At 38.8% G+C, this 26,980-nt stretch overlaps 1 protein-coding gene across 1 annotated transcript in view; it reads left to right on the top strand.

Annotated features, from left to right (window-relative positions):
* The window catches only part of GNAI3 (G protein subunit alpha i3), a 39,140-nt gene extending 12,160 nt beyond the window's left edge, over nt 1–26,980 (top strand). Inside the window, exons 2-9 of the mRNA XM_045478569.1 lie at nt 8,712–8,754; nt 8,867–9,008; nt 14,075–14,232; nt 17,199–17,327; nt 20,435–20,564; nt 20,982–21,135; nt 25,502–25,715; nt 25,805–26,980. Coding sequence (XP_045334525.1) covers nt 8,712–8,754; nt 8,867–9,008; nt 14,075–14,232; nt 17,199–17,327; nt 20,435–20,564; nt 20,982–21,135; nt 25,502–25,692 — 947 coding nt within the window. The 3' untranslated portion in view covers nt 25,693–25,715; nt 25,805–26,980. The remainder of the gene's footprint in view (nt 1–8,711; nt 8,755–8,866; nt 9,009–14,074; nt 14,233–17,198; nt 17,328–20,434; nt 20,565–20,981; nt 21,136–25,501; nt 25,716–25,804) is intronic.

Here is a 26,980-nt window from a genome sequence, read left to right on the forward strand (position 1 = left end):
TTTGTTAGTTACTTATGCCTGTTAATAAAAAGAAATCAATGGGAGCAGTAGATAAGTTTATTATTAGAAACAGCGTGGACTGCTGCTGTGATCTTTAGTTAGAGGTACTCATATTTTTTTGTTTTTGTTTTTTGTTTGTTTTTTTTTTAAGAAAAGCAATGTAACTTGAATTGCTAACTTGAATGTTCTGTTAGTTTGAGCCTATGTAATTATAGAATACCCTGAAACACAAATATAGAAGGTTGGCTGCCAGATAACTCTTACTTCTTTACATTGCTGCACTCTTTAATTCTTTGTACTTTTTGTACAGTCTTGAGCAGGAGTGGGTGATTGGAGAGCATGCTGATCACTGTATTATGGCAGCTATTTTGAATGGTTGGGTTAAATAGGAAGATGTGGATCTGTGGTTTGATCTGAAGCCTCTGTGTGTCAGAAGTAGAGTTTTAATCTACTTTTAGCATTATAATAATCATAGTCATAGAATGTTAGAGTGCAATCTAGGCCAAAGCCCTTCACATTTTATGTATAAGGAGACAGACAGGCATTGTGAAGTTAGGTGACTTGCCCAAGGTCACACAGCTAGTCATTGTAGAGCTAGCACTAAAATCTGCTTTTCCACTGAATTTATTACAACATGGTATCATTGACTAAAAAAATCTTTTTAAGTGAAGTTAGAAAAATCAAATATATTTGCTGATCAGGCTTTCAGCCTATTGTGGGTGGGAGGCTGTCTATGCATGATCTAGTCGTATGCTCCCATGTGTCTGGAAGGGGTGGAAGGGAGGGCATGGGTGGGCTGTAGAAAGACCGAGAAGAGTATCTTGGTTTAGTACTGGCTAGAAGATTGTCTAAAAATAGTGCCATATTGGGACTTAGCTATGCAGACCTCTAGAAAGGGGGCTATGCTCTACTTAAAATGCTGAACTTTTAGGAGTTCAAGATTTCTCCACAAAGGAAAAAGGAAAAGGAGATGTTTGGGTTGCTATTGGAATAACTGGTAGTACCCATGATAGTGGTACAAAAACCTTTGAGGAACGTTCAAGGAAAAGCTGTAAGAAGTGCAGATGGGTGAGAAGTGTGGGAGGAGAGGTAGTTAGGAGTATCTAAGGGCTGAAAATATATTTAAAGAAGAGAGTGTTTTTGTTCCTCATGGTAGGGTGGAGAAAGTGATTAATGCTTTGACACAGTTTGCTGTGGCATTTAGGCTCTAAGTTTCGGTTGTAGTGTGAGAATCCAGCCTCCATCTAGGGTTTTATTATTGTGAAATAGCTGCTAAGTAGTTATACCATTTCTGCTGGATTTTGAACCAACATACACTATCTAGGAAGTTTTTATTAAATTAAACTTTTGGGGACTTAATATTACTTGGTAGTATTCCAAACAGTGAAAACAGCATTCACGAATAATAGCTGGTTAACATTTATTGAATGCCTACTGTGTACCAGGTACTGTTCTGAACATCTCCTATTGACCCTTGTTCATTGTGCCTGAAGGCACAGGAGTATACAAAAGCATAATATACTCGTGTACCTTGCTTGGACTGGCTGTAAGGTTTCTTTTAGTCAAAATGAAAGAAGAAAGAGAAGGCATCGGGTGACTGTGTTTTTGAATATCAACCATCTTTTAGGGTTAATTTCTTTAAAAATTTTTTTAAGTTTATTTTGAGAGAGATTGAGAGTGGGGGAAGGACAGAGGGAGAGGGAGAGGGAGAGAGAGAGAGAGAGAGAAAGAATCCCAAGCAGGTCCTGTGCTGCCAGCGCAGAGCCTGATGTGGGGTCTGAACCCACAAACTTTGAGATCATGACCTGAGCCAAAGTTGGATACCTAACTGACTGAGCCACCCAGGTGCCCTAGGGTTAATTAATTTTTTAAAATCAGTGTGTATGTAAGTTGAATGTATTTGCTCATGATAATTATTTACTTATATTAGCACTTCACTGGCCTTTAAAAGTTTTGCAAAGACATTGTCACCGTCTCTGATTTTTCATGCCCATAATTTATGTTATGGGAAGAAATAGGGGGAACATGTGATGGTGTCTCCTCACCAGGAGCTCCTTAAGAATGAAATGTGGGATGTATTTAGGTAAATATAATGATTTTATGGTAGAGTATATACTGGTGAATTGTTTTTCATCTGACCTTGTTCTATTTGATTGTTTATAAGATTTTCTAAATTAATTCTACCCCTTTATCCTCTGCAGATTGCCTTCCTTTTATTGTGAGTAAGACCATCTAATTTGGCTCCTTTTCTCCTTTTTCTCTCAAAAATCTCCATACTTCCCTCCCCTCCCCAATCCTTTCTTCCTCTTTATAGGAGATGTCCTTTAGATACATACTGTTTTAAGGATGAGTCTTCTAAGTCGAAATGATTCCATTCCCTCCTGACTTTTCTCCCCTCTGTATCCTATACCCTGACCATTTCCATCCCTCCTGCCTACAAAGTCTTCTTTACTTCCTTCCTCTCCAAGCTATAGGTTGTATCTTTGCAGTTCCTTTGTATCTATTCCATTCTTTGTTTCCTTAATATTTTTACTGTGGTAGATTGAAGATGGGAAAATGAATATCTGCTTAAATTTGTGAATTCTTTTTAAGTTTATTTATTTTGAGGGACAGAGAGAGAGAGAACGAGAAGGGGACAGAGGATCCAAAGTGGGCTCTGTTCTGACAGTAGAGAGCCTGATGTGGGGCTTGAACTCATGAACCATGAAATTGTGACCGAGCCGAAGTGAACTGCTTAACCGTCTGAGCCACCCAGGCGCTCCAAATTTGTGATGAGTTTTAAAGGAAGATAGATTAAAAAAAAAAAAAAAAAAAAGTGAATAAAATTAGGAAAGTTCCAAACATCATGTAATATGTATTGGGGGAGGGAGATGAGACATGGGAAGCAGTTTTGGGAAGGCCTAAGAGCAAGATGTTATTAGAGAGGAAACTTACTACCAAAGCAATGGAACACAAGAGGATTGAGGTAAAAATTAAGAGTTCAGACCTAATAAGAAAGGGTTATAGAAAATGTTAGAAGAATTTAGAGAGTTATTAGTGCCATTTGGAAATGATAAGAAAGAGGGGCTTTGAGCTAGAAGTTTGAGAAATTTCAGCAGTAACATAATAGTAACACTGTCAGGCTCAGCCCTGTGAGGAGTAGAAAGGATTCGTTTGAGAAATGCATAAGAGAGATTTTGTTACAGCTTGATGTAAGGAGAGAAGAGTGAGTGGGTTCCAGATGATTCTTAGATTTCGTACTTGGAAGACAGGTAAGATGGTGGCACTTTTCTTGCTGATCTAGAAGCTGAATGGTCAAAGACTTTTGGTATAAAGCAATTCATTCTTTGCACAAAATGCCCTGGAACACCCAATAAAATACATCCTCTATTTAGTTCTGTGGTCAGTAAGAGGTGCCTTTAAGAGGTGGAACTGGATGCCTAGTAAAAGCTTGGGTGAATATATGTAGTGTGATAGTAAAGAGAAGGACAAACTGACATTTTATCAGGGAACCTTGGAAACATGAGAAGCAGGGCAACATACTTTTTTAAAATCGTCACCTTCAGGGGTGCCTGGATTCAGTCGGTTAAGCGTCTCTTTGTTTCGGCTCAGGTCATGGTCTCACGGTTTGTGAGTTCAAGCCCCCCATTGGGCTCTGTGCTAGCAGTGCAGAGTTGGCTTGGGATTCTCTCTCTCCTCTCTCTCTGCCTCTCCCCTACTTGTGCTGTCTCTGTCTCTCTCAAAAATAAAATAAAGCTTTAAAAAATAAATAAAATCACCACCTTCATAGGGTGGAACTTAATGAAATGGGTAGAAATTGGTTCTGAGAATAATAGACTCATTGATTATTTCATTCAGTCCAACATAAATGATAGAAATCCTGCTTTCAATATATTAAAAAATGTGCACATTACTTCATTTATTTCTATTTTTCCTAGTTAATTTAGTAGCTGTTGCTAACATGGGGTCATCTAGGAATTCTGTGTTTTAAACTAGTATTTAAAATACACCTGGTATGCTTTTGTATTCTCTTCTCCAGAATTGAATCATTTAAATTTTTTTTTTAATTTTCTTAAGTTCATTTATTTATTTTGAGAGAGACAGAGTTCAGGCAGGGGAGGGGCAGGGAGAGGGAGAATCCCAGGCTCTTACACAAGAGTTCGAAGTCCTGAAGCCATGAGATCATGACCTGAGCAGAAATCAAGAGTTGGATGCTTAATTGACTGAGCCACCCAGGTGCCTCAGGTTTTTTTTTTAGATATCTATGGGAGAAAGCACTTTTTTCTAACAGTGTCATTAAAGAAACAGAACAGATGAACATAAGGGAAGGGAAGCAAAAATAATATAAAAACAAGGAGGGGGACAAAATATGAGAGACTCTTAAATATTGGAGAACAAACAGAGGGTTACTGGAGAGGTTGTGGGAGGGGAGATGGGCTAAATGGGTAAGGGGCACTAAGGAATCTACTCCTGAAATCATTGTTGGACTGTATGCTAACTAATTTGGATGTAAATTAAAAAAATAAAATTAAAAAAAAATTCTTTGTGTTATATGAATATTTAGTGCTACCCCTAATTATTGGTTAGATGATAAGAGCAGAGATAAAGTCGGACAGAAATGTCCTTTTTGAGTATGTAAAAATGTAGATTCCTGGAATTTTCAAATTATTTGAATTTTGTTTTAACTAACAGTTTTGGTTGGTAGAGTTGAGAAATATTTAGTAAAGGATTGTGCTTATTAAGCATTAGTAATTTATCTGTTCCAGAATATTTATTTGCTAGCCAATTTATGTCATGGCCAGTTCTAGGCCCTGGGAATACAGAGATGACTAAACCTTCATGGGGTTTATAGTCTAGTGAGATAGGAAATGAACAAATCTGTGATGTGAAGAACTGATCAGTGCTTTGAAAAAATATAACCTAGAGTAAGAGAGAGTGATGGGGTGGGGACTGTTTAGATGGATTAATCAGGGAAGGCTGTTCTGAGGGAAGAAGAAACTCTTGCAAAGACTTTCCAGTCAGAGGGAATAGTAAATGCCAGGGAGCATGAGTCAGGATCTAGCTCACTGAGGACCAGTTTGGTATGTTGGAAGAAGAGCAAGAAAGCTGGTCTGACAAGAGCAGAGAGAACAAAGTGGAGAATGATAGGAATTGAGGGTAAAGTGGTAGGCAGGGACCAGAGCTTGTTTCACCTTCTTGCCCATGGATTTTTTTTAAAATTAAAGTTATTTATTTATTTAGACAGAGACAGTACAAATTGGGGAGGGGCAGAGAGAGAGAGAGAGAGAGAGAGAGAGAGAGAATCCCAAGCAGGCTCTGTGATGCCACAGCGTGGAGCCTGATGTGGGGCTTGAACTCACGAAACCCTGAGATCATGACCTGAGCTGAAACCAAGAGTCAGATGCTCAACCAATTGAGCCACCCAGGTGCCCCTGCCCATGGATTTTAATTTGAGTGTACAGTTGACCCTTGAATGACATGGCATAGGGGTACTAATACCCCCACCCCACCCTGCATACTGAAAAACCTGTGTATAACTTTTTGACTCCCCAAAACTTAACTACTAAAAGCCTACTATTTTTTAAAATTTATTTACTTATTTATCTTGAGAGAGAGCAAGAGCAGGAAAGGGATATAGAGAGAGGGATACAGAGAATCCCAAGCAGGCTCTGCACTGTCAGCACATAGCCTGATGTGGGACTTGAACTTCCAAACTGTGAGATCATGACCTGAGCTGAAACCAAGAGTCCCATACTCAATTGACTAAGCCACCCAGGCACTCCCTAGTAGCCTACGATTGACTGGAAGTCTTACCAGTAACAAATAATAAACACATTTTTTGTGTTGTGTGTATTATTTTCTGTATTCTTACAATAAAGTAAACTAGAGAAAAGAAAATGTTATTAAAATATTACAGTACTGGGGCGCCTGGGTGGCTCAGTCAGTTAAGCGGCCGACTTCGGCTCAGGTCATGATCTCGCGGTCCGTGAGTTTGAGCCCCACGTCGGGCTCTGTGCTGACAGCTCAGAGCCTGGAGCCTGTTTCAGATTCTGTGTCTCCCTCTCTCTGACCCTCTCCCATTCATGCTCTCTCTCTGTCTCAAAAATAAATAAACGTTAAAAAAAATTTTTAAATATTACAGTACTGTATTGCATTTATTGAAAAAAAAATGTGTATAAATGGACCTATGTAGTCCAAACCTGTGTTATTCAAGGGTCAGCTGTAATTGGAGACCATAGGAGTTTTGGGGCAGATTTGCGACATGATTTGATTTACCTTTTGAAAGTTCATTCCAGCTACTGAGTGGAAAACTGATCATAGGAAAGGCAAGGTCTCAGGCATTGGACCATTTAGGAAGCTTTTATAGTGATCCAGGCTTGTGGTTTCCAATGTGCTTATGATAATCTATGTGGTATAAGAAGAAACTGTTACAACTATATATTTATTTTTCAAAAATTAAGCTTTACTAATATTTGATATACATGTTGGTACTGGTACCTACATTCCATCTGTGTATTAGTTCCATGTGACCTACCATTTTTGGCCTGAGCAACTGGGCGAGTGCTAGTATTTACTAAGATGAGAACAGGGTGGAGCAGGGTTTGTTTGGGGGTTAGGGTAAGAAAGCAGGAACTCACTTTTGGGCATCTTAAGTTTGAGGTGCCTATTCAAAATTTAATGAGATTTATCAGGTAGGTGGTTTAGATGTATGACTCTGGAACCAAGGTTAGAGATATAAATTTGGAAATCATTAGCATAGAAGCAGTATCCAACAACTGGAGCCTAATTGTGTGAATGCAGATTTCAGCTTTGCCACTTACTGGCTTTAATTGTGGACAGGTTAACTTGGCATCTCTCTGCTTCATTTACCTCATCTATAAAATGGAGAAAATAAGTGTCTGCCTCACTGGGTTATTGTGAGGATTAAACGAGTTAATAAAAGCAAAGTGCTTAGAACAGCATCTGGCACGCAGTGTACCCAGATATTAACTATTGCTATCAATTTATAAATGGTGTTTAAGACCAGGGGATTTGATGAAATGGACCTAAAGAATGAATGTAGGTAGAGAAAAGGGCCCAAGGAGGAAGTGCTGAAACACTATAACCTTTCGGATTCAGAGACCAGAGGGAGGAGACTGAGGAGTGGGGTAGGGGTCAAACGAGGAGAATATGGGGTCTGGAAGCCTGCCTAGTGAAGAAAATATTTCAAGGGGAGAAGTCATCATTGGACAAATTCTGTGCAAGAGGTTGGGTAAGATGAGGACCTAGAATTGACCATTGGGTTTGTTAAAATGGAAGCTGTTAGACACCATGAGAAGTGGTTTCAGTAGAGTGGTAGATATGAACATCTGGTTGGGGTGGCTTAAGGAGAGAATTGGAAGTACAGAACCGGAGAACATGGGTATAGACAACTCAGGAAAAGAGAATATGGAGTAGTAGTTAGAGGAATATGTGCAGAGTCCAGGAAAGACTGGAATGGGGGTGTATGTTGATTTAAAATGGAACATACTACAGCAAGTTTGTATACTGATGAGAGTGTCCCAGTGGGAAGAGAGAACTTCACATATGAGTGACATGGGATAATTGCAGTAGCCAAGACTGTCAATAGGTAAAATCAGGTGGTTTAGGGCACAATTGGAGAGATTAGTCTTAGACATTAGCAGAGACCGTTCATCCATTGATGAAGATAGAGAATATTAGTAGGGGTACAGGTAGATTGGTGGATTTGGTTATGGGATTTGGTTATGAACTAGTTTCTTGAGTGCTTTAATTTTTCCAAGAAGGGAGAGGAAAGATCATCACCAGAGAGTCAGAAGTGGGAAAGAGTTTGTAAGGTTTGAGAGAGAGAAGAGGTGGTATGATATAGGCATCTTGGAAGGTGGGAGAATTAATTAATTAATTAATTAATTAATAAAAAAGGTGGGAAATGCAGGTGAAATAACAAGTTCGGAGGACTCATCTGACATTGGTGATCATTAAAGTGATTCCAGCTTGCAGACGGGGGAAATGTGGTTTTGAGAGCATATATAGAGAAAAAAAGCAGTGGAGGCAACGGCTCCTGTGTTTCTATTTTGAACTCTAGTCACATGGCTGAGAGGATTGCTCTTGGAACATTCCTCAGATCCATGGATGTTGACAGAGGAATTAATAAAAGCGAATAGGCCAAAAACTAATCATTTCATTTTACCTGTGTTTATTTTCTACATCATGATGTTTTGTGTAGAGGATGAGTTCCTAGAGGTGTTTACATTGCCATATCTCCTTGAGCATGCCTACTTTACACAAATGATATCAAATAGGTCCTGGGATTACTTTCAGTGATTATATTTGGTTGCTAAGTTATGCTAAGAAAGTAAAAAACTCTAATAGGAAAGTTTAGTAGTTTTCTTTTTTTTTTTTTTAATGTTTATTTTGAGAGAGAGAGACAGCATGAACAGGGGAGAGAGGGAGACACAGAATCTGAAACAGGCTCTAGGCTCCAAGCTGTCAGCTCTAATAGAGCCTGACGTGGGGTTTGAACCCTTGAGCCGGGAGATCATGACCTGAGTGGAAGTGGCTTAACTGACTGAGCCACCCAGGCACCCCAGTTTAGTAGTTTTTCTTGACAGAAAGCCTCACCTAAGTTTGCCCTAGGACCTGTGGTTTCCATTAGTCTAGAATTATCCCTCGGGTCGATTTCATACTTTGTTCAATTACAAGTGAATTCAGAGTCTGGTTTTTGTTTCTTTCAGGTGCTGGAGAATCTGGTAAAAGCACCATCGTGAAACAGATGAAGTAAGTTGGAACATGACCTTTTGTAAAACTACACTTCCTCATAATGCGTGGAAGTCTGTAGTATCTTTTTATTTTATGTCCGTGGTAATGATCTATGGTTTTCTTTTTAAAGAATCATTCATGAGGATGGCTATTCGGAGGAAGAATGTAAACAATATAAAGTAGTTGTCTACAGCAATACCATACAGTCCATCATTGCAATCATAAGAGCCATGGGACGGCTAAAGATTGACTTTGGGGAAGCTGCCAGAGCAGTAAGTGTTTCTCATTTCCTCTTCACTTGCTCCCTTTTGAGTAGATGCAGTTAGGCAAAATTTGCTTCATGTTTTAGGGAAATGAACGTAAGCAACAAGATAAGATGTAGCAAAATACGGTCGCTCATTTGAGAAGTATTAGCAACCAGCTTTAGAAGATATTAGATTACCACCACAAAGAAGAGTCAAGGAAATGGGATTCTGTGGGTGTACTGTAGGTTTCTGTGATAACTCTTTTATTCACTTCTTTTATAGCACTGTTTACTTTTATTTTATAGTAGTAAATGCTAATAAGTTGAAATAATCTAAAAGAGGTGCCTCTGACTTCTGAGGTGTAAAGATAAAAGACAAAATCAGTCTCCCAAAGTAAACTTGATAAGGACATGGACACTAAGTCAAAATTTTAGGGGCGATTTTTCGGTATTCAATGGTACTATATCCCTATACTACATTGGACTACAGCCTATAGAATTGGATGATAGGACGTCCTAGGATGATAATTACACATGTCAGATATTCAAAAGTTATGTTGATTAATTATAACATTTCGTGCACTATGTAATTCTTGTCAGTTAGAATGTTTGGTGCAGTGGGGAGAGGGCTAAAATGAAGGTAGGAGATCTTTTATGTAGTCCAAGTCTATATTGTCTAAGAGAAGGCTTGTAACGTATAGAATGATTTCCTAGACCTAAGGCAGACGTTCGCTGTGTTCAGAGTGTTATTCCTAGGCGCTGTGGACAATAAAAGGAGGCTCTGCCTGGAAAAGCAAAGCCTCTGTGTCTGTGAACTAGCTTAGGAATTCTTATCTACTCTCAACTTATCAAATAATAAGTTATTAATGCAGATTAATATTCAGTAAATAAGTGGGGAAATTGTTGATGGGAGAAATTACAAAAGGATGGTCATAATTGGATGGTATTTGACTAGGAACCTTAGAAGTGGAGTAAGGGAAGAGGAGCCAGGGAAAAGGTTGTAAAATGATTGGAGACAAGAGTAGCAAAAGAGGGGATGAGGAAATGTGTGAGGCATGACTTTTATGTTTTGTAAAAAGGTGCCATATCACAAAAATTGAAGACTTTGTTTCTCTAGGCATCTGAGAGGGGAAATTATGCTAGTGAATGCAAGAGTAAACAAAGCAGTTTTGTCTTACATCTTTCCATCCCTTCTCTACCTCCTGCTTTTCATTTCTTTTACTTTCTTTCCTCTTCCCCCCAGCTCTCCCCAGTGTTCTTATTTTTTCCCTCCCTTTTCTCATCCCTTCCTGTCACCTAACTCTCCATCTCTGTCATGTTTGCCATATCCGATAACTGGTCAGTACTACTGTATTTAGTCCCTTCCCTCTCTTTGTTGGCTTTTACACATCTCAGTTATTTACTCCTTCTCTTTGTTTCTTCCTTTATCTATCACCATCTGTCCTTTATATCTCTTAATCATCCCTCCTCCTTTCTTTTCTTTCCATTGTCAAATTAGCTGTTATTAATGTTTGTGTCCTCACACTGCTTTGTCACCAGATACAGTTGATGATTTCTGTCTTAGTCCAATTGCGCTGCTGTAACAAAATACAGACTGAGTAGCTTATAGACAACAGATATTTATCACACACACTTCTGGAGGCTGGAGGTGTGAGATCAGAGTGCCAGCGTGGTCAGGTGAGGGCCCTCTTCAGTTGCAGACTTTTCACTGTGTCCTCACATGGCAGGAGAAGGAAACTCCTTGGCATCCCTTTCATAAGGACACTAATCCCATTCGTGGGGCCTTCACCCTCATGACCGAGGTACCTCCCAAAGGCCCCAACTCCTAATACTATGACATTGGGCGTTAAGTTTTCAACACATGAATTTTGGAGGGACACAGACATTCAGACCATAGTTTAAATGACCTCCTTTCATTTCTTTCCTTTGTCAGATCTGTGTCATTAATCTTTTAGTCCTAACACTCCTGTGTCACCAGACGTAGTCGACATCTTAATGCCTGTTAAGGTTTCCTGAATCACCTAGCTTTCCAGCATCCACCCATCCTAATCTACAACCCTACATAATTTTTTTGAAGCTTCTCTTTTTCTTCCATATGTAAAGGTTTATATTTATAATTTCTCACTTATCCTTGTCCAGTTTCTTTGGTTGGTTAGAGAGTGAATGGACAAGAATAGAGCTGGATGACGGGTAGGTTGCTTTTTCATATCTGCTTAAGGGTAGAGATATGAAGTTCATTGTAAAGAGAGGCCTCTTTTAAAAAAAATTTTTTTTTGATCTTTTTATTTATTTTTGAGATAGAAAGCCTGAGCTGGGGAGGAGCAGAGAGGGAGACAGGAACCAAAGTGGGCTACATGCTGACAGCAGAGAACCTGATGTGGGGCTCGAACTCAGGAGCTGTGAGATCATGACCCGAGCTGAAGTTGGATGCCCAACCGACTGAGCCACCCAGGTGCCCCAAGAGAGGTCTCCTTAAAGGCCTGTAAAGAGGGTTTATTGTGGGGAAGCAAGAATAGGTCAGTGGAAGAGATTAAGTGGTAAGGAAAAAGTGTTGCTTCTTAAAGCAGTGTTTACAAAGTCAGGACAGCAAAAATATGTAGCTATAGTGCTCGCTCTCTCTCTGTTAATAAAGTTTCTAAAGCTAGAATTGTAGTATTTTAAAACAAAGTAATGCTGGGGCACCTGGGTGGCGCAGTCGGTTAAGCGTCTGACTTCAGCCAGGTCACGATCTCGCGGTCCGTGAGTTCGAGCCCCGCGTCAGGCTCTGGGCTGATGGCTCAGAGCCTGGAGCTTGTTTCCGATTCTGTGTCTCCCTCTCTCTCTGCCCCTCCCCCATTCATGCTCTGTCTCTCTCTGTCCCAAAAATAAATAAACGTTGAAAAAAAAAAAAAAAAGTAATGCTTATTGATGTTTTTGAATACCTGCATGAGTATAGTTCAAATTTCAGAATAGACTATAAAGTCTTCACATGTTAAATAAAGCACAATACTATATATACGTAGAAGGACATGCTCAGTATTATGTTTGCCAATCAGTGTACTTTTTCAACTTCCCTCAGTCATTTGTTTCTTTATTTAAATTTTTTTTCCTAAGTTTATTTTGAGACAGAGAGAGCACAAGCAGGGGAGGGGGAGGGGGAGAGAGAGAGAGAGGGAGGGAGGGAGAGAGGGAGACAGAGAGAGAGAGAGAGACGGAGAGAATCCCAAGCAGGCTAATGGGGCTTGAACTCATGAACCATGAGATCCTGACCTGAGTGGAAATCAAGAGTTGGACGCTTAACTGACTGAGCCACCCAGGCTCCCCAAAGATAAAAATTTTAAATAAATGGGGTGCCTTTATTTATCTGATAGCACAGGGCCTGCTTGGGATTCTCTCTCTCCTCTCTCTGCCCCTCCCCTGCTCGCTCGCTCTCTCTCTCTCAAAAAGAAATCAATCAACCTAAAAAAAAAATAAAATTTTTATCTTTGAAAAGAGAGGAGGGGAATATACATGTTAGATGAAGTTTCTTAGGGATGGGCCTAAAGTATTACTTGAAAGAATGCAGGAAAGCATCTTAGGAGGGCAGTTACTTGACAAAAGTTTTTAAGGCTGAAGACCCCATGGTTAGTTTTGTTTTGTTTTGCTTAGGTGGGTGCATGAGTTTTGGGAACACAGAGGTCTTAGGAGTTTGGGGTTGTGATTTCACCTGTGGTCTGAAATGCTTTTTTGCTTGCTAGTTTATTTTCATAATGACTACTTATTGATACAATTGATTGCTCCTCTTCCCCCTTTATTTTTTCTTTAACCAGTATATGTGTTCTTTAGTATCTGATTTTAATAGTTATTTGGAAATCTCTTGAGGAAGATAAATGTGAGATTTGAGGTGGGAAAAGCATCCCATGAGACCTGGGTTTATTTATTTAAGATTTAATTTTATTTCTTAAGTACTCTACACTCAATATGGGGCTTGAACTCATAACCCCGAGATCAAGAGTTGCATGGTCTACTGATGGAGCCAGCCAGGCACTCCACAAATTCTTCTTTTTAATCTTTTTTTTTTTTTTTTTTTTTAAAGATTGAGACCTTAGTTTAGTGTTAAACTTAGTTGAGTTTTAAACAAGTAAGGGTGGGTAGAATAAAGCAAAACAATCAAGAGTTCTCATAGCCCTTTTCTGTCTTCTCTACGGCTCACATGTTTCAGGTTTAAAAATTATAACCACTTACAAAGCTCTGTCTTTGACTCATGAGTTTTGATCAGATCTCTTTGTAACTTTTTTTTTCCTCTTTATTTTTTTTTCCCTTTCTCTCAGAGGATTATTACTCCTTGGGGAATCTAGAAACTGAATTTTTCTCTGAGGGATTTATTTCCCCCACTAGGCTTCCAGACTTCTTAGCTATCTCAATTTCCTCTTCTTCCTGTTCTTCTCTCTGAGCCGGAGGGGAAGAGAACACTTTTTCCTTAAATGCAATTAATGTTTTACTTGCTCTGACGTGTTTAGACTTTACCTCTTACGTGTTAGTTTATTCATTTCTGTTTTTATTGTAGGCTTTCTTTAACAGAATGGGAATATGTTCTATGTACCCATCTCACAGACCAGTTTTTTCTGTTAAAAATCATGATTAACCAGGGTGATTTGTAGGGTAGTCAGAAGAGATCTTTTCAGGGGATGGTGGTATGTGGTAGAGGGACTGAAATAATTCCTCAGCTTAGCTCTGCACCTCTAACTATAGTGGAGTGAATAGGGGGAATGACTTCATTGTAAATTCTCTCAGACTGCCCTGCCTGGAAAGGTCTCTTTAATACCTCTCTTAAAATAACGTAACATACAGTGTGTGTGTGTGTGTGTGTGTGTGTGTGTGTGTGTGTGTGTGTGTGTGTGTGTGTATTTTTGAGAAAGAGTGAGCAAGCAGGTAAGGGGCAGAGAGAGAGGGAGACAGAGGATCTGAAGAGGGCTTGAACTCACAGACCATGAGATCATGACCTGAGCTGAATCAGACGCTTAACCGCTGGGCCACCCAAACAGCCCTGTGTATGTGTGTGTTTTACAGAGACTCTTGTCAGATCTTTAAGAAATGGAGAATCATTTGTCTCTCTTTCTTAATTGCTTTTTTCAGGATGATGCCCGGCAATTATTTGTTTTGGCTGGCAGTGCTGAAGAAGGAGTCATGACTCCAGAACTAGCAGGAGTGATTAAACGGTTATGGCGAGATGGTGGGGTGCAAGCTTGCTTCAGCAGATCCAGGGAGTATCAGCTTAATGATTCTGCTTCATAGTAAGTAATTTTTCCCTGTGAAACTATAACAGAAAATAATTTGGTGACCCTAACAAAGTTCATTGTCCATAAGGAAACATTTAAGTAACAGACACTCTTAGAAGTCTATAGTATCCCTTGTAAAGATGGTTTCAGTTTAGGGCTATATAGCCCGTGGTCATTTTGTATGACTTGGAGAAAAATGTTTCCTCTTGAAATGTAAATGGGAGAATTGGCACGATGAAAAGTAACTCCATGGTAGTTTGTAATAAGTAAATGAAATAGAGAAATCTTTTGCAGCTGGATCTGGGATCTCTTCCAATGCAGTTTAAGTTCCCTCTGCATAAGGACTTTGCCAGCTAGTGAGGGAAATTAGAGTAGTGATATCCCTTTTTATGCACCCAGCTCTGTGACTGGGCTGCACTATGGATTTCTCTGGTACTAGTCATCACTTATAAATCTTTTGCCAGATCACAATAGTAGACTTTGTACAGAAAGAGAATGTTGAGTCTTGGAAGGAAGTCAAAGCGTCTATTTGTCAAGGAAATTCTCTTAAATGTTACATATTTAGAGAATTTGTAATTGATACTTGTGCTAGGCTATTACATGCTATCCTATTTTGCTTCTTTTACAATACGTTTATTTATACGACCTGTATCCAGAATGTATTTTTTGAACGTGCCTTTTGGGGGCTTGGTGGGTTCTTGGTACCTGTATGCATTTCTGTATTAATTGAAGGCACTTCTGAGCATTAAGGTATTTTCTTCAATAATCTATTTTCATATTCTTCTAATTTGTTCTAGAAAGAAGTTAAATTAAAAATTTTTTAGTGTTTATTTTTGAGAAAATGAGAGAGACACAGAGTGTGAGTTGGGGAGGGACAGAGAGAGAGGGAGACACAGAATCCGAAGCAGGCTCCAGGCTGTGAGCTGTCAGCCCAGAGCCTGACACCGGGCTCGAACCCACAAACTGAGATCATGACCTGAGCTGAAGTTGGACCCTTAACTGACTGAGCCACCCAGGCACCCTGAAAGAAGTTAAATTATATTTGAAAAACTTAGTTATTATTTAAATGAAAACTTAACTTTAAAAACAAGGATCTTTCGGGGCGCCTGGGTGGCGCAGTCGGTTAAGCGTCCGACTTCAGCCAGGTCACGATCTCGCGGTCCGTGAGTTCGAGCCCCGCGTCGGGCTCTGGGCTGATGGCTCAGAGCCTGGAGCCTGTTTCCGATTCTGTGTCTCCCTCTCTCTCTGCCCCTCCCCCGTTCATGCTCTGTCTCTCTCTGTCCCAAAAATAAATAAACGTTGGAAAAAAAAAAAAAATTAAAAAAAAAAAAAATAAAAATAAATAAAAACAAGGATCTTTTAATATGTTTTAGTTGCAAATGTTGGTAGTTTAAATAATTCTCCCAATAGTCATGAAAGGTAGATTGTAATTATTACCTTTTTTTAAAAAAAAATCATACTTCATTGAGCTCTGAATCGTCTAACTACACCAGAGAACATGTGATTTATAGAGTTCTTTTCCCCCTGAGTTTTGGTTGAGGCTTGACTGATTCCTTAACATTAATAGTAGTACTTAGTTTTATAGAAGCTCGTTAATGATTCACTTATAATGGTGCCACCTGTTCTTCAGTTTTCTAGCTAAAAAAATCTTAAAATGTTTTTCAACGTTTATTTTTATTTGAGAGACAGAGAGACAGTGTGCGAACTGGGGAGGGGCAGAGAGAGAGGAAGAGAGAATTCCAAGCAGGCTCCAGGCTCTGTGCTGACAGCAGCAAGCCTGATGTGGGGCTTGAACTCACGAGCCATGTGTGAGATCATGACCTGAGCTGAAGTCGGATGCTTAACCAACTGAGCCACCCAGGCGCCCCTAGCCAAAAAATCTTTAGAAACCCTGAAATTACCAGAATTTTAATTTAGCTTTGAAGCAGTCTTTTAATTATTTCACTGAATACTTACAATTTGTTTTTGGACTTAGATTTTTAAGAAAACCACAAGTTTTCCATTTCATGAATGAAAACAGGAAATATGGAAAAATGGAAAATAGTTCTCATTTTAATTTTAGTAATGTAGACACCATTCTCTAATGTCCTATCAAACATCAGAGCCTACAAATGACCCATTAACTGTAAATGTCTGAGGGCTTTTGTTTTGGTTTTGTTTTCGTGCTGTGCAATGCGCAGTTGATTCAGTATTTAGCATTAAATTTCAGGAATCTTTCTTTAATAAGAATAACATCGCGGGGCGCCTGGGTGGCGCAGTCGGTTAAGTGTCCGACTTCAGCCAGGTCACGATCTCGCGGTCCGTGAGTTCGAGCCCCACGTCGGGCTCTGGACTGATGGCTCAGAGCCTGGAGCCTGTCTCCGATTCTGTGTCTCCCTCTCTCTCTGCCCCTCCCCCGTTCATGCTTTGTCTCTCTCTGTCCCAAAAATAAATAAACGTTAAAAAAAAAAAAAAAAAGAATAACATTGGGGCGCCTGGGTGGCTCAGTCGGTTGGGTGTCCGACCTCGGCTCAGGTCGTGATCTCACGGCTCTGTGAGTTCAAGCCCCGCATCAGGCTCTGTGCTGACACCTCAGAGCCTGGAGCCTGCTGCAGATTCTGTGTCTCCTTCTCTCTCTGCCCCTGCCCCATTTGCTCTCTCTCTCTGTCTCAAAATAAATAAACACTAAAAAAAAAATTAAAAAAAAAAAAAAAAAAAGAATAACATCTCGATATTTGTTTTTAATTGGCCCTCATAGTTTAGTTTTGGTAGAATTAAAACCACTTTTGTGTGGTATGTATAGAACTTTAATTGTTCTGTGCTAGGTTCATGCTTTTTCTCATGATGATTTCTGTGATGCTGCAGGTCTGATTTTGTTCTGCCACTTTAGTGACAAGTTCAGAATCTACTTTTGGTAAGGAACGAGTTTATAGTTTAGTCTGTTGACTTGCTATGCACGTGGTTGGCTTCACCAGGTAAAAATAAATGTATTTTTTATTTAGTTACCTAAATGATTTGGATAGAATATCCCAAACCAACTACATTCCAACGCAGCAAGATGTCCTGCGGACCAGAGTGAAGACCACAGGCATCGTGGAAACGCACTTCACCTTCAAAGACCTATACTTCAAGTAAGTCCTCAATTCGCCTTTTGCTAGATGTGCCAAAGACAGATATCTTTCCTTTAGTCAATCTCTTAATCAGGGTAAAATTTCTCTAGGCAATATTCTTTGGTTTAAAAACCTACCGTCATGTTCGTCAGCCAGTATTTGAATGTTTTAACTGAATGGGGGCCCAAACCTTTCTTCTTTGTCCAGATAACATCAAATATTTTTGTCCATTTGGAGGAATTTAAATTCAAAATTAAATTGTAAATATCAATAAAAGTAATCGTATGGTTATCGGTTTATTTTATTTTTATTCTTTTCAGCTGCTTTTTTGTTGGAATCATCAAAACAGGTATTGAACGTTTGTCGTTTAGAAAGGTAACAACAATACTAAGGCTAGAAAACTAGTTTTTTGGCTTAGTCGTGTGGCTTTGTTCTGCCATTTTGATATTAAAATAGAAATGCTTTACTCACCCATGTCAATCCTTCCTTACTGGAGTGCATTTCACTTTAAGTTTAATGGAATGGAGCTGATACTGTCATGGCTCTTGGACTGCATTGTGCACAGTATCATGCACAACTGAGTTTTTAATGTAGTATAGAATGGAAAATCAATCTGGAGATAGAGGTATTTTGGGGAAGTATGATGATATAGAAAAAGTGGTTGTTTTAGAGAGAATTCTAGAATATGAATACAAAGGACTTTCTTATTAGCATTAGTTATTCTAAAATAGGCTTCAGCTTATCTGTGTGTTAATGGTCTTTTGTAAATATTAGAACTGTCTTTTTGGTTCCCACTTTCTGCTTTTGTGACCTTTGAGATTAGGAGTAAGCTTTTCCCCTTCAATATATGATGTTCTTTCCAGTTGCTTCATTATGCTTGTATGTAGCCTGTGATACTCAGCAGTGTCAAACGCAAATGTAACTTCTAGCTAGGAGCTTCTCAGTTTTTTTCTCTCTGAAAATACTTGCTTCGCAGGATTTGTGAAATCCACACGGAGTTTAGGTATTACTAGATTCCAGTGGAGGTCTTGAAATTTTAATAAACCAAAACAGGTTTGAAACATGGTGCAAAAAAATAGTAGTTCAGCTGAATATTGGTAGAATAGGAGAGCTACTTCTCTTTAGCACTGATGAATTTATCTAACTAGAGTAGCAAAGACCATATGGATTTATCTATCACCCATAAGAAGTCATAAGAATGAGATGCCTTTTGTGTACAGTAAGATTAGTAATCCATTTATAATTAAATGCGGTGAACCTTATTTAGTGCGGGAAACATTCTTGTTGATGTCATGGATTGATCTTTAGTTGGGTAAATCCTGTTGGTCTTCTTATGTCAGGATCAGTAGCCAGGCTTCGTTAAGGTGCTGTACCCACTTAATTGTTGGCATGTAGATATCTTGCTATGAAGTACTATCACTTCTTCCTTTTCCTCTTCTCTCTAGGCAAAACCACTATCCATTCATTCAAACATTTATTGAGCATCTGCTATATGCAAGGCATTGTGTAATTGCTTACTTGCCTCTCAGTTATGAGGTAATGTTTATAAAATGTTCATCTGTTAGTAAATTATATTGTAAATGTTAATATGTGCTAAAAGCCCACCTTGGGGACATCTTAATATTCTTCCAGTTTCATGGACTTTGTAGAAGAAAATGAAGGGGTAAGCTGAAATTATTGGTGTACCAGTGTGTGTCTCCCCTTGAGAGACTTTTATGGTGATATATATGATGTCCGCTTTCCTCAAACCTATCATATGACCCTGTATCAAAGCCAGCTTGTGATTGTATCATTCCAGTTGTCATGACCAAAGGCTGGAAAAACAAACGAACGAACAAAAAAAGGTGCTAAATCAACCAAAAGAAAAGGCTGAGTCATGAAGAGATAATATGATTGTTCTTTTCAAACGTACATTGAGAAATTACTCAGTGACGTCTTATTTCTCTCAATTTCTCGGGGAAAATTCTTTGGAAATAGACCCCTCGTCACCACTGTCGATCTTGACATACTAAACCTACCTGCATACCTCCTCAGACACTGGTACCAGCTAACAGACAAAGCACTGCAGGTGTTCCCCTTACTGTAGGAAGTAGATGAGGATGCTGTTGACAGAAGTACAGCAGTTGAGCCAGGATATTAAGTAAGCCCCCCAAAAGGGAGTGATGGACTGAAACTCATCTGGAGTGGAACATAAAGTTTGTCAACAGCTGAGTTAGCTTTAGATGAGACCTAAGAGTTCGGAGACACTGGCTAAATAAGTTTGGTTTTTAGATATTGGGTTCTTAGAGTCCTACCCTGAAATACAATTTACCTTCTCCATAATTAATCTCTAAAATATTTTTTCCTTAAAATAAGGAACCTCAGCTTTAAAAAACCTCAGCTTTAAACTTCAGCTTTAAAAAAGGAAGAATTTTTTTTTTACAAAGTAAGGGAAACAAACATTTTGGAAGCAGAATGCAAGTTGGAGATTTCTAGTTTTTCAGTGTTCTCTTTAACTAAAGAGTAAACCATTTCGAGAGGTAGAGTGGTGGTGTGGGTAAGAGCCAGGGCGCTGGAGTTAGAGTGCCTGGGTTCAGAGCCCCAGTCCCCATTTGTTAGTAGTGTGCCCTTGGGCAAATTACTTAACATATCTGTGCACTGGAGATAATAATTGTACTTACAGGAGTGTTGTGAGGGTCAAATGAGTTAATGTACGTAAGATGTTTAGGATTGTATCTGGCACCATGGTAAATGGTAAATATTAGTTATTCTTGCTGTTATCTTAAGTTATATTATTCAGCTCTTCATTTTTCCTGTCTTTTTTTTCCCCGTCTTCCTTTAATCCATTTCAGTGCTTATTCTGCTGATTTTTGAGATATAATTTCATCTGATAGAAGCTTTGATAGAGAAGGCTCAGCTAGTTATTTACAATGAGAATTTTGATTATCCCTAGATTTTATTTGCTCATGTTATTCTCTTTTGACCATGGATTATTAGTTTGACTACATTTTATCTGCTGCTTGTTTGTCTTTTCTGTTATAAATGGGGTGTTCCACACGCAATAGTGGGAGGTTCCCTAACCATTTCAGTTTAGGGAGAGGTGTGTTTGTGACCTTGCTGAATTTGTGCTTTCTTTCCCTTTACTTCAGGATGTTTGATGTAGGTGGCCAGAGATCAGAACGCAAAAAGTGGATTCACTGTTTTGAGGGAGTGACAGCAATTATCTTCTGTGTGGCCCTCAGTGATTATGACCTTGTTCTGGCTGAGGATGAGGAGATGGTATGTTGGGTCTTCTGGTAAAAAGGCAGTCTAATGCAGCCAGGAAATGGAAAATAACTTAGGAAGATTCAGTGCATACATTTGCTCGTTGGACCAAAACTTGATTCCTTAATTTTTTTCCCTGTCAGTGGGTTTAGAATTTTAAAATACTGATCCATGCTCTATTAATTCTTAAGAGATATGACAGCACACTGAGTATGTGGGCAGGATTAAGTGCTCTTGGTAGCCATTCTTCTTCCCATCTCCCAACCTCCAAGAATTACAAAAATGAGGACTGGATTAACTTTTGAGTTGTCAGTCTCTGGTTTATTTCCATGAATGCCATTCAGTGCTTTTAAAACTTGTTGGTCTGTTTTTTCATGAACAGTTAATCCACTTTTGCTTTCTGTTACTGACATCCTTTTTTTCCCCCCTCAGAACCGAATGCATGAAAGCATGAAACTGTTTGACAGCATTTGTAACAACAAATGGTTTACAGACACTTCAATCATTCTCTTCCTCAACAAGAAAGATCTTTTTGAGGAAAAAATAAAGAGGAGTCCATTAACTATCTGTTATCCAGAATACACGGGTAAGAGATCATGAACGATTTTGTTCACACTTCAGTGGCATTCCTATACCTGCCTTTTTATTTTAAACAATGCATGTATAACCTTATGGAGAGTGTTCACTGGTAGTGGTATTAACATTAAGCATGTGATTAAGACCAGTTAAGTCTAAAGTGCTATTCCTGACATAATTGAGTTTACTGTGTTTATTTTATATTTCTGTCTTCCTCACTGTTTAAGGAAAATAGAGAAAAATAAAAATCAAAATTTGGTGTAAGTATGTTAAAAAAATACGAGAAGATGCAGTCATTGCACTCAAGACACAGTAGTTGTAGAGAGAGGGGCACACATAAAGAATTTCATTATAGTATGAAATGCTCATTAACAGAAAACATGGTTACTGCTGTGGGTTCAGTGTCCTCTTTTTGCCAGAGGAAATGACACTTGGAGTGAAAGAACGAGAGGATGAATTAGAAATGACGAGGTAGACTGAGGAATAAAAGTATTTTAGGAGGAAGGAATAACCTGTAGGAAAATATGGAGGTTTAAAAAAAAAAAAAAAAAAAAGACATGATACATTTTGGAACCTAGAAGGAATTTGGTATTGTCAGAGCTTAAAGTGGTGGGAGGGAGTTGTTGAAGTGATGGGTGGGATGCTCACGGAGGGCTTTGTATTTCATACTGAGATAGGGGCAAGCTGTCCAAGGATTTTGATTCGGATACATAATGTAGGAGAAACTGCTTTAGAAAGATGATACAGGGGAGCCTGGATGGCTCAGTTGGTTAAGCATCTGACTTCGGCTCAGGTCATGATCTCACAGTTCGTGGGTTTGAGCCCCACATCGGGCTCTGTGCTGACAGCTCAGAGCCTGGAGCCTACTTTGGGTTCTGTGTCTCCCTCTCTCTCTGCCCCTCCCCACTCTCACTCTGTCTCTCAAAAGTAAACATTAAAAAAATTTTTTTAATTTAAAAAGAATAAAGCATAAAAAATATGAAAAAGAAAAGAAAGATGATATAATAAATGGCAATAAAGATGGATAGTAGGGGAGTTGAATTAGTAAGGAGTCACTTAGGATGCAAATAAAAACTTCAGGTGAAGATACAGGGATATATCATAGAAGCCAAGGGCAAGAATGCAGACGTATCTTAAGAATGCATTTAGAACTAGGAAATAGAAAAGTGTCAGGGATCCTGGAAGTACTTCTTTCCCCATCTCTTCACTCCTTCTGTGTATCTTCTTTATTTTTCTCTGCTTACCAACTTTCTGTGCTACTCAGTTTATGTGATATAAGATGGCCCTGCCATGGTCTTTCTCCTGCAGTTAGGTATGTATGTATGTATGTATGTATGTATGTATGTATGTATGTATGTATGTTTATTTTGAGAGAGAGAGACACACAGAAAGAGAGAGGGAATACCAAGCAGGATCCATGGTCAGCGTGGAGCCGACATGGGGCTTGATCCCACCACCACCATAAGATCATGACCTGAGCCAATTTCAGGAGTCGGGCACTTAACCATCTGAACTACTACCTAGGCACCCTTTTCTCCTGCATTTAAAAGGTAAGGCTCGGGCACACGGCTGGCTCATTTGGTAGAGCATGTGACTTTTGATCTCAGGGTTGTAAGTTTGACCCCATGTTGGGTGGAGAGATTACTTAGAAATAAAATCTTAAAAACAATTTTTTTTTTTTTTTAAATAAAAGACCAGGCTAAACTGATAATGGTTGGCCCCATGTTCAAATTCCTAGGGGACAGATTCTGGCCAAGGTCAAGCCAGGTAAAAATACTTAGCCCAGTTAATGTCAGGGATGCAAACACAAATGCCAGGGCTGCACCACTATAAGCTTTAGATCAGAATTGGATATTTTCAGGGAAGGAGAACTTTTTTTTTTAGCTGAGCAGACACTGTAAATGCTTTCTGTAATAAAGTGAAGAGGGTAGCTAAGGTAAAGCAGCCAGAAGAGTCAAAGGTACTCCCAGAGTTCTGTCTTGATTGGCTGCTGGTGCTGTGGTCTCTAATTGATATTTAGGAATATTGATTTTGAAGTATCTGAAGAACATCCAGATGGGGGTATCTAATAGACAGGTGTATATGTGGCCTTGGAGTTTTGGGAGAGATTGAGGGTTAGATATATTGATTTGAGATCATGTATAAATACAGCATGGAAATGGATCAGATGACATGGGGTGATGATATAGAATGAAAACAGAAAAGGACCATGGATAGAATGAGAATTTCAGACTTTTTTGGCAGGAGAGAAAGAAAGGTTTGTATTAGGTATAAATACGAGAACCAGGAGAGCCAAGGTATCAAAAGCTAGGAGTTTAAGAAGTGAGTGAGGGGTGGTCAGCAATGTTGTGTACAAAGTAAGATACGCATTGAAAAATGGCCTCTGGAGTTAGCGGTCCAGGAGATCGTGAGTGTTACTGAGAGCAGTGTCAGTAAGAGTAGAGCCAGGACAGTGAGTTACTGAGTGGGAAGTGGAGAAATGAAGATAGGTATAGCCTACTATAACTTGGATTACAGGGGAAGGAAAGATTTAACAATGTTCATAAGCTTGGAGGTAAGATTTTATAGCAGAAGAGAAGTTGTAAAAATTGGATGTAATTGATGGAGCAAGATTTGTAAGCAGGTGGGAAAGGAAGGAATCAAGGAATTCCATACAATGGAATTATTATTATTATTATTATTCAGCCATAAAAAGGAATGAAGTACTGATACATGCTACAACTTATACGAACCTCATAAACATTATGCCAAGTGAAAGGAACCAAACACAACAGGTCACATATGTGTGATTGTTTCATGTGATATTCCCCAAATAGACAAATCCATAGAGACAGCAGATTGGTTGGTGGTTACCAGGAGATGGGGGGAGGTACTGTGGGGAGAATGAGGAATGATTACTTATTGGGAATGGGTTGTTTTTCTGGGTTGGTGAAGACATTTTGAAACTAGAGAGAGAAGGTGGTTGCATAACATTGTGAATACATTATGCCACTGTATTGTGCACTTGTATGTTATGTAAATTTCACCTCAACTTAAAAGTCTTGGTAGAGCAGTTAAATTTTGAACCACAAGGGAGACCTCTCTAAGACCAAAGGTATAAATAAGTGGAGATACAGGTAACTTTTTAAGTGAGGTGGTGGGCTAAAAAGTTGAGATATAGCGTAAGCCCCCTGGCCTTTCTTTTCTCTGGGAATTTGCAAATGTAGTCAGAATCAGGAGAGAGGTGAGTAGAAAAGTAGCCAGGTTTTAAGGTGGAGAGAAATCTTAAGTCGAAGGATTGACAGTGTTCTACCTGAAAATCTCCCACATAGCAAAGAGCCCTCAATATCATAGCTTTTTTTTTTTTTTTTTTTTTTTTTTTTTTTGGTGAACTTGTAAGCCTGTCTTGCACTGGCTTCGTTCTTCTTAAGAAGTCTCACGGTCCTCATTTCCCAAGTGTCAGTATCTGTTCTACCAGCCAGAATTCGCTTTTCAGTCCCCCTCTCTCCTTTAATATACAGAAGTCCTACAGATCTCATGAAACCTATTTCAAGCACCTACCAAGCTGTCTTCCTTTATTTCTTTAAATATTCTGTTTAAATAACATTGCTTTCTTGTTGGTATTTGTTGCTGTGTCTAACGTCACTTAATTTCACAAATGTTATTTGTGGAAAACAGCCTCTGGTTTACAAGAATAAAGTATTGTGTTTTTGTTGTTGAGTTTTTCCGGTCAGTTTCTAGGGCAATTCTAAAGGCTCACAGGCAGTTAAGATGGTGTAGAAGCGTGTGGGTAAGTGTTAAGAGTTGAAAATAAGGTTTTCTTTTGAGCCCCCTCCCCTTTAAAGAATGACAGCTTAATTGAGATAAGTTAATAATTTATATGCCACAGAAACACATTTTAAAGGGCATAATTCAGGCCCCTTTCCCTTTCACATGTACTAGTTTACCTTTCATTAAATTATTGCCATAAGGCTCTGAAGCTAAGCTTCCTTAAAACTGGTATGATTTTGAAAAGAAGCATGACTAACTCTTTTGAATTGTTTATGTCAAGATCACTCCAAGGAGCACAGGCTCTCTGACCTTTTCAACAGTTGTGTCCTAGCAACGCATCTTCCTACTTCCCTAGTTTCCTTTTATACATTTTTGGTTTTTTAGCTGAAAAGTCTAAATGAAAGGGGAAAAAGGAAAAGGCTCGTTTCCTTAGATCTTTTCATGTGATGATTTTGTTTTACTTAAAGTCTGCTCTCAAGAAAGCCTAATGATTATAGAATTAAAGAAATCTGTCTATATTCATTTGGGTTATTCCCTCTCTTCATCAGTCAGTGGGGATGGCCTGACTTAGTTGAGTTCAGGCAGCCATTATAATTTAAACTGAGAATATTGAGTGTCTGCTTCAGGTTCCAATACATATGAAGAAGCAGCTGCTTATATTCAGTGCCAGTTTGAAGATCTGAACAGAAGAAAAGACACCAAGGAGATCTATACTCACTTCACCTGTGCCACAGACACCAAGAATGTGCAGTTTGTTTTTGATGCTGTTACAGATGTCATCATTAAAAACAACTTAAAGGAATGTGGACTTTACTGAAGAGGGTTGGAGATTAATGAAAGGTAAAACTTCAGACAATTTAGTTATAGTGCTCTAGTGATGTCTCTGGACTTTGTAAACTATTCTAATTAAGAATGTTCTTCTTTTCTAGTTATTACAGTGTGGAGTGTTGAGACCAGACTTCTTTTGCTGTCTCATTGGGCAGCTGCAAGCATGAACGGGACCAGGGAATGGCAGCAGCATGCAGAATCTTAGCACTCTTTAGCACAATCTTCTGTATTAGGGAACTCTTAATTGACATGAGATGCTAAAGTCAGACATTGGAATTGGAACGACTGTATAAAGTATGATTCGATCATCAAGACATCACTTGGATTTCATAATCTCAAATGTTTAGGGCCGATGTGAAGTTGAGGTGCTGCATTCCAGAACTTTAATATGTAGCTTACTCTTTTTTTTCCTTCTTAACAAACCACCACCAGTTCATTTTTAAAGTTTTTTTTTCATCAAGAGAATAATGTTACTAAATTTTATTTCTTTGTTTGCAAGAGAATCTTTATTAAAACACAATCTTAACTATGCACATGATGTGACCAGATCATCTTGAAAATACTCCTCTTAGTAGGAGCTCTTTGTTTTTAACTTTTGGTATGGTCAGAACATCGTATTTCCGTAATTACTTAATTCTTTATGGTTATTGGGGCTATGACTATAGCTTTTTTGGATGAAATTTATGTTACTCTCCTGCTCAAAGTACCATCATGGTTTTTAAGTGGTAATTACATTGGAGAGTTCTGTAATAAGATTCTCACTCTCTAACTTTTGTTTAAGTTTATGGTTTAAGGTTAACCTGGTTTATGCTGATTACCAAATTACTAGGTAAATGCTGATGTAGGATGTAAAGTTAGTTTCTTGGATACGGACACACCCAGGGCAGCTGTCAATTAGAAATGCAAATTGCAAAATTCCAAACAGAAACCGTGACTTTGCTGCTACATATCTACTAAATTGACCACTTTGGTTCTTGCTTGTTTGTCTCAGTCATAGGGAGTTCTGTAAAAGATGCCCCTTGTTTTCCATCTTCCATGGCCTTTTCTGTTGGGAAACATCTAAAGTGTATTAATAGTGCATGCTTTTACTTTGTAAATGTGGTGCCAAATCCCTGTTTGCCATTGTTTTTATTGTAGCAATGTTAATTGTAGTAATCCTTAGTCAGTACCTTCTTTTGCCGAAACTCCTGCATTTTGGGACTTTTTCCACTATGTTGTATGTACAGATTTTAATCTGTTATAGTTGGCAGCAGTATTAAAATGGTGAGTAAAGAGTC

The sequence above is a fragment of the Leopardus geoffroyi genome, chromosome C1, assembly GCF_018350155.1.
Source record: "Leopardus geoffroyi isolate Oge1 chromosome C1, O.geoffroyi_Oge1_pat1.0, whole genome shotgun sequence".
In the NCBI taxonomy this organism is placed as follows: domain Eukaryota; kingdom Metazoa; phylum Chordata; class Mammalia; order Carnivora; family Felidae; genus Leopardus; species Leopardus geoffroyi.